General features: G+C 47.0%; 1 protein-coding gene across 1 annotated transcript in view; it reads left to right on the forward strand.

The window, feature by feature from the left end:
* Positions 1 to 4,204, forward strand: part of LOC144152151 (putative 4-coumarate--CoA ligase 2) — an 84,815-nt gene extending 80,611 nt beyond the window's left edge. The window contains exon 9 of the mRNA XM_077683368.1: positions 4,017 to 4,204. Coding sequence (XP_077539494.1) covers positions 4,017 to 4,144 — 128 coding nt within the window. The 3' untranslated portion in view covers positions 4,145 to 4,204. The remainder of the gene's footprint in view (positions 1 to 4,016) is intronic.
* Positions 4,205 to 8,274: the final 4,070 nt, after the last annotated feature.

The raw sequence follows: 8,274 nt of genomic DNA on the forward strand, positions 1-8,274 counted from the left end.
ACGTGCAAAACTAGAGGCACACTCCCAATGGCGACTCGGGCACATCTCCGGCCGGTGCGCCACGTGCGTCCTGCGATGAGGCGGTGTTCGCACTTGCGACGAGAGATGATGCGAGTGCATTTAGCGGAGCTGTTACCCGACCTCTGGGACTTCCTTGGTGCTTCAACCATTCGCAGTGAAACCAAAAATTACACCATATTCCCGTGGGGAACCATGAGGAGGAGGGGAAGCATCATGGGGGTTCCGTGGAGGTCTCATTGTGTCCCTTATATTGTTTCATTTATCGGAGCACGAATGGGAACGTAGTGTGAACGCCCATGTAGAATGTAGAGAGAGCGAAGAGACCGACACCCGCGTTACCTGATCGAACACCTCCCGGTTCTCGCCTTTCTCTATTGCGGGCTTACGCTCCTACCCGCTGCCCACCCTCTTCGTCCTCTTCTCTGGTTGAGCTGCAAGGCGCGTGGCGCTTCCCGCCACAGCTTTCCCACGGGAAATTCAACATCCTGCTCTAAAGTTTTCAGTTCGTCGTTTCCATTGACGTTAAGCTTCACGTGCCTTCGTTGTAACAGTAGCTTCTTGAGGTAGTTTGAATGAGTGAAGGACATAAGGAGCGTACGCACATGCTCCCGTCTCGGTTTGTAGCGCAGTGGGTAGAGCACCGCGTACCTCCCGTTGCGTCCAGAGAGTCGTGGGTTCGAAACCGGGCGCCGCTTAACTATTTCTTTTATTTATAGGGGACTGCGCTGACGTCAGGCCGAACGCTGACGGGGCTGAAGAGAAGCGCATGCGCAGTAGAGTGCGGATGGCGGACAACAACAAGGGAGGGAGGGACACAGCCCCGAGCATGAGATGCTTCGCATCTAAAAATTATTTTGCGCAAACGCGACAAAAACAGGTAGAAATCACTTTAAAACACATGCTACTATCTTGAAAGAGTGTCTAAAGCTTTGCGGGTTGCGCGAGGTGTCGAAAATAACCAACTCAAGCAGATTCGTTTTAACATGTAATTGCCGGAAGAAATACACACATTTGCTTTCACGCCACAGCACTTGTATCCCGGGCCGCAAAGTTCGCTTCTTTCCACAGATGCAGAAGTTCTGTCACGTTCGAACGCCATGGTGTCTACTACTCGCTGATAGAGGTACAAAAAGGCTGCAACTCAGCCTACCATCCCGCTACACATCTTGCTACATACGAAGATCCCTTGCTGTTGTAATTCAAACACCCTTCTCTACACTGATGAGTCCCACACTGTTCGTCGATTTATACACGTGTACGCTGAAGCCACTGACCAATGAACCAAAGTGCACGTTCAGCTGGCTCAGTGGGCCCGTCTCGGCGGGCCTGGCGTAAAGAAACGTTTCGTTTATGTACGTTTAAAATGCGGATGTAAACAATCGTTTTGTTTTCGGCTACGTCTGCCGTCTCCGCAGCCATGATTGGCTGTCTGGTTTTGCGATATCGTTACTCGAAGAGGGATTTTGGTCCTAGAGCGACTCATCGCTTTGCGACGTCGCCCGACATGCCAAGTCGCCAGTGGAAATGTCCCTTTTCTCGCACGCTATTTGGAATATGGTGCGCTGTAGTTTGATTAGGCTTTGTTTCATCACACGGGGCCATGGCCTTTTAGGTAACTACTTTTTGCTGCGTTGTTGCCGGTTAACTGCGCATACCGTCATGTTTACATATGCCAGGCACATGGAATCCGCTTGGGAACTAACCACTTTTAACGGTCTGCTAAAGCTAGGCCTGCGATGGGCTTTCCGTGTGACGGTCCTTCCAGTCGCTGTTTGCGCTGAATCAATCTATCAGCCAAGTTAGCGATCCGTGGTCAATAGCTTGGAAGCCAATGGTTATACATAGGGTTTCCAAACATTAGCAATCAGCAACTACAGCTGGTTAGGCACTTTCTCTACGCATGTAACTGCCTTTTTGCAGTATTAACCTCCGGTGTATATTTGTTAAGGTTCTTTTACCCTCACTAAAATTAAATAATGGAGATGCGGCTGCACAAGAGCATGATATAACTGACTTATCAACAAAGTAGGAACCCGTCACTTAATTTTGAAATACATTTTTATAACCGGGACATACTTGCGTGAACTTATTTGCATGATAAGTCCAATTGAAATTTTAATTGAAGAGAACATGCAAAAATTTGTACGCCAAAATACATTCGATGGCGGAGTTACCGAATTCTCGCGGTATACTGTACTTGCCAGGTTTACTTTTAGGCTTGAACACAACAACTTTGGTCTCGATAATGTTCAATTGGAGATGATTGCCGATGAACCATTGGTGATAATTCGCCAAGACGAGTACTGACTTACGACTCCAGGTCAGATAAACATCTGAAAAAAAAAACAGCGGTAGTATAATAAGCATACAACTCCAACTTTGGAGTCAAATGTATATTTACGATGCAATTACGCAAAGTACAAAGACGAATGGGCCCAAATGGAGCCTTCAGGAACCCCATATAAGATTTGTCTCTTCGAGGTCCCCATATAAAATTTGTCTCATCCATTAAGGCATGCGAACTGTGAGAGGTCTGACAAGTAGCTGCAAATCGAATTGAAGGCAACACCTCGGATTCCATTTAACGTGGTATACATCGTACTGAATTAAATCAAAGGCCTTTCTAAAATCTTGGAGCAACCTAACAGCGAACTCCCTTATATTTACGAGCGCCATTTCTGCTGATCTTTTTTACGAAAGCCATATTGCTCATGTCCATTAGCATGAGCCGGATAAAAAGAAACTTACGCTTGTTTATAATATTCAAGCTCTTTAAAAAAAAAGAAGAAGAACGGTAGTTGGCCTAAAATTATTTGTGTCAAATGGGCAGTTTTATGTTGTGTGGCCACACGTAAAACTTCATTCGTTTTGGATAAATACCAGTAACAATTGCGGTATTGCATATATGCAATAACGAGTATCTAAAATAAATAGCTACGGTTTTGATAGGCACAAATTTATTATCATCACGACATGCGGCAATGCATTGGAATACCATCGTCAAGAACCAATAAATTTTTTCAGCCCCAGAACTTCAGTAGAATGGAACCACCTTCCTTCATCAACAGATGTCATTACTATTCATGGGTTATTCAAGCATGCTATAGCTAAAATTGTATAAATATAGGTCAGTAAGGTGATGAATTGGGCTAGTTGGTTCTGCATGTTTGAAAACTGCGCTTGAGGTTACTAAGGACACACTTGAAAGGAATACAAACGGACGACGTGGACAGCACAGCATTGCGCTCGTGCTGTCCACGTCGTCCGTTTGTATTCCTTTCAAGTGTGTCCTTAGTAGCCTCAAGCGCAGTTTTCAAACAAACACGTATAAATATAGGTTCCTTTGTTTTTCTTTCCCTTCATCGCGCTGTAGCTAACATTGTATAATTAAAAGCCAATTTGTCATTTCTCTACTTGCCTTATTATGCGTCAGTTATATATGCTTAGAAGCCATTCTTGTAATCTTTTTAATGCCATTTACTGCTTTTGTCAATGCTTTATTGTATCTAAACCACTCCCCTCTCCAATGCCTTATGGCCTTGAGGATAAGTAAATAAATCAATGTGGCGAAAAATTTTAGGACTGAAATTATTTCGGCCTCTGTCTTGGGGTGAGGAAAATCGTGTTTGCCGTAAGAGGAAAAGTTGACTCATCTATCCTTGCACACAGAGAATTTGCTGGTGATGGTGCACAGGAAGTGAGAAAATGTACGTTAAATCTTGCCGCAAGCGTCTGATAATATTTTACCCTGTTGTGCGAATACAAACAATCGCAAATAGAAGCAAACGAGTTCGTCGCAACTAAAAATAATCCAGCTTCGTTTTTTTTCCACTTTATTGTTTCTTAGCATAAATACTCACATTGAACAAAAAAGTTCCATGGCGTCAGCTCGATTGTTTATATTCATACACACTTGCTCAAAGTTACAATCGGGCATTGTAATGGCTTCTTCTGAGATATCGAGTTCTCATAACATTTTTTTTTAATTTTCGCAGACAACCTGGCCAAGCATAACCATCTCCTCGGAGGCGTGTACTTCCTGGATTCCCTGCCACGCACAGGTACCGGAAAGGCGCAGCGGTCAGTCTTGCAAAAAGACGCAAAATACAGGACTCGTCGTTGAGTGACACGGCCGAAGAATACATACTCTTGACGCGGGTTTACTCTATCATAAGCCGCAAATTCCTTTTAAATGCAGAGCATTTCAGTAACTCACGATGTCACCCGCGTTGGCGTCCGTAGTCCACATCGCTCCCCGTCGGTCTGGCATTGGATTGGATTGGATTGGCTTGGATTGGATTGGATTGGATTGGATTGGCTTGGCTTGGCTTGGCTTGGATTGGATTGGATTGGATTGGATTGGTTTGGATTGGATTGGATTGGTTTGGATTTGGATTTGGATTGGATTTGATTTGATTAAAGTGGTTGTGTTGGATTGTGTTGCGTCATAGCCGCGCCACGTTGCGTCATAGCCGCTCCACGTTGCGTCATAGCCGCTCCACGTTGCGTCATAGCCGCTCCACGTTGCGTCATAGCCGCGGCAGGGGTTCACGGCACGTTTCACGTTTCACCATCGACTTCATCGACAATGTCTACGCGGGAAGAGAAGGCGGCGCGGCGGCGTGCTGCGGATGCTGAGCGCAAGCGCCGCAAGCGAGCCGCCGACGTCGAACTTCGCCAGTGAGAAGCCGCAGCCATTCGTGAACGTCGGGCGGCGATGCGGGAGGGAAAACAAGCACAAAAAGAACAGAACTCCTGCTGGCGCAGTTTCAGGCAGGGGGCGCGCGAGCACTGCGAAGGCGGGAAATTTGAAATGCGTCGGGTGGTAGCAGTGAGCGGATAACGGCGCTACAGCCCATTATGGCGAATCAGTGCTCTGCATTTCCAACAGTTTTCACGTAGAGTGGAACGGCTGTAACTTTTCTACTCTAGGCAAAAGTGCCTCTTCACGACAGCTCTTCGTCAAAGCGCTCCTGTTCTAACCTTTCCAATGATGGCGTTACCTCTAGAGATTGCTGCTTGTTGGAGTAATGAACAGCGTCCGTTTGATGGCACTGCATTTTATCGAGCAATAAAAGTGTTTCCGCCTGTGTGCAAGACAACAAGAGAACATGACGACATGCAGGACTGCTGATTTTAGTCTGAAATATACTTTCAAAGCGTACGGTTTCCGCAATTAATACGAAAGGAAGCCTAATTACGAAGTAGAATTTTCTGAAGCAATATCGAGATAAGTAATAATTTGTTAATGTTGTCTGCCCTGCAGTTAACCAAGAGAGCCACTCGCTCTGATCGGGGGAGCGGATGAGTACAGAGGCGAGGAGATGTCCATTACTGTCAAGCGAGGGGTGAGGTGTTTGAAATAGCAAATAAACCAAAAAGGCTGTATTTATTTGTAAGCACGCGAGACACCCCTCTTCCACTGTGCCCACAGTGATATACTCCATTTATCCAGAGCCACCTTTTGTGGGGCTGCTCCCACCATTACATTAAAGAGTGGCTGGCTGAGGCGGCAAATCTCCAAGAACAGCAACTGGCAACCCACATCGTCAGTGCCCTCAGCGACCTCCTGGACCAATGCGGCAGATTCATCCCCACCATGCCGACAGAAAAAAGTTCCTATCTAGCTATCTAATCCGTAGTAGGCCAGCACTCTTTTGCTGCTGTTAAGCCGCTCAGATTAATGATTGTGCGAATTGAAATACTGGACCACTCAGTGCGTTAATGCCAGCCGAAGTGGCAGTTGAGTCTGTTCCACTGTCGGAATAAGTACTGAGCACGTCATAACACCCACGGGCATCAGTGGCACATACAAACTCATAGACATCGATAAGAAGCATTTGGGTTCATATCCCCATTTACATGGATGAATTGTTGTAAACAGCTTAGAGCGAACTGTAGGGCACAAGGCCTGATAGGGAAGTAGTTAAGTAGGGAGGAAGGAAATGTTGACTAAAATTCTAACTGGCCATCAACAAGCAAGTGAGATGATGTTTTGAAGACAGGATAGGCTTCGTACTAGTCAATCGCTATGCTACTCGTGTTAAGCTCCTGGTAACCCTATTGAAACGTTGCATATAAACAATATATGAGAATACAAATACTTTATCTTTGTGTACACTAGGCCTAATATTAGCACTGACGATTACTATACCTTCTAATGGGAAATTTGCGCGGAGCGCGAGCTGCAGCCTTCTCAGCCACGGCGCAATCTGCTGCGTCTCAGGAAGTGACCGCGTGATCAGCGAGCTCTCTATTCAACCGCTTTCTGGCAGCGCGTCGCCGCCGCTGAGCATGTTGTTGCAAATAGTGTTTGAACCACCCGTGCAAATGTTATGTGATTCAGATGATCCACAAATGCAGAAGGGGCAGCTAGCGCATGTTTGAGGGGGAGGGTGCTCCGCGGCGACGACTCATGGCGAAAGTGGAGGGGGCGGCCGTAGGAGAGATGACTCCAAGCAGCGCGTGCGGTCCCCCAACTCACACTTTTGTCAGCCGCTACGACGGGCGTCTCGTGCAGGCTCTGCAAACTGCCTCCCTCACACTTTCGCTGTTTAGAATTTAGAACGCCGTCGTTGTCGCCATCGCCGCCACCAAACCACAGTGGTGGCCGCCAAAGTGGTTGGCACTAAAGGGGGATGTATGTCCGCAGCGCAAGGTAATGCAGTACAGTACAACTTTAAATAATTCTGTTTTTACCTTTGTACGAAGACTTCATTCTGAAGACAGAATAATGTATAGCTCCAAGGAAAGCTTTTGACGGTCGAAGCAAGCGTACTTACAAAAACAAAATAAACAAGAAAAAAGTCGATAAACGCGCAACGCTCTGAGTCATTGCGTTGTTTTTGGGCAAGGGCGAACGCGGACATAGAACCTAAAAACCCGCTGTAATAGTCTTCGTCTGTAGGGTTCTGATTGATGTGAGTGTTGACAGGCAGTCAGTACTGCTGTGTTTGAGACCCGATAAAGTCGCCCAGATAGCCGAATTGGTAAAGAATTTGTATAATTGTATAATTGTATAATTGTAGAACTTGTATAATTGTAGTAAAAATGGTGAGGTGGAGAAAAAGAAGACAACGAGAAAGGGGGGGGGGGGGTTGAGAAGCGAGCCCAAGACATTTAATCGGTTAACTGCGACGTCGATGAAGAGAAAGAGGGCAAACAAATTAAGCCAACGTACATCCACAGACGTGGAAATATTGGGGAGGGGAACTCAACGAAGGTCTCCGTCTAGGCCCAACACTTGCCGTGCGACGAACACATGACAGAACGCAATGAGAAAAGCCGTTTCGTTTACCAAGAAACCGGCGACAATGCTTGTTTCAATGCTCTTTAAAGCAAAGATTTCTACCTTTACCAGCCAACGGTTCTTTCGCGGCGTGCGGGATAATAAACTGACAGCGCGGTGGAAATGGCGGCGGGGGGAGGGTTTCACTCACAGAGCACACTGTAGATGGCGCGGCGATTTACCCAGCGTTCCTTGCACGGCGGTGCCTGCTCGAAGGCGGGCGCGTCGGCGGTGCGGCTTTGTCGTGCGTTTTAGCGACGGTTGTCTTGGGCCTGTTTGGACGCAGCTTCACGTCCACTGCGCGCTTCCTTTGCGCGGCTTGATTAACTTGTTCGGCAGCACCTGGGTTACCCGGACCCCACTGAATTAAGTGGTCGATAAAGATACGGCAAAGATACGCTAAGGATTGGTTTGCAGGGCGGGAAATCAAAATGCAGACACCAATACAGACATCTGGACGCTCGAGAAAGGACAGCGTTTTCGCACTGCTTGTCACGAATCAGACTCCATATTCTAAATTGTTGAATACCTATTCGGTTATGTTTAAGAGGTATTACAAAAGGCGAAAGGAGCAACTGATTCTCATAAATAGCGATTCTAAAAGTTACCTCAGCTTTCTCGGAATTCTCAAACTTACTAAACTAATTAGTTTTATTCAGAATAAATGGGAATCACTAAGCTGACGCGCGGAATTGTTTAGGTTCTGCGCTTGTGTCGCGCAGTGGTGTAGCCCCGACCTAGCACATTAGGACGGCTAAGTTCCGCTGTGTCATCCTTCTAAGGACTCTCGTCCCCGTTTTCTTTGTGGTGACGCACGGCTGGGCTGGAGCGGCGGCTTGCGGCGCTCTAGCCCGGTCGTTGCCGGCGCTGCTGCGTTCCCCCGCCCCCCCCCCCCCCCCCCGCGAATTCCAAGTAACGTCTGGCAGAATCTCTAGTTTCAATCTTTGTAGAACCAGCCATGTGTG

This window comes from Haemaphysalis longicornis, unplaced genomic scaffold (assembly GCF_048455015.1).
Source record: "Haemaphysalis longicornis isolate Haplotype H1 unplaced genomic scaffold, Haemaphysalis longicornis Haplotype H1 scaffold_9, whole genome shotgun sequence".
NCBI lineage: Eukaryota > Metazoa > Arthropoda > Arachnida > Ixodida > Ixodidae > Haemaphysalis > Haemaphysalis longicornis.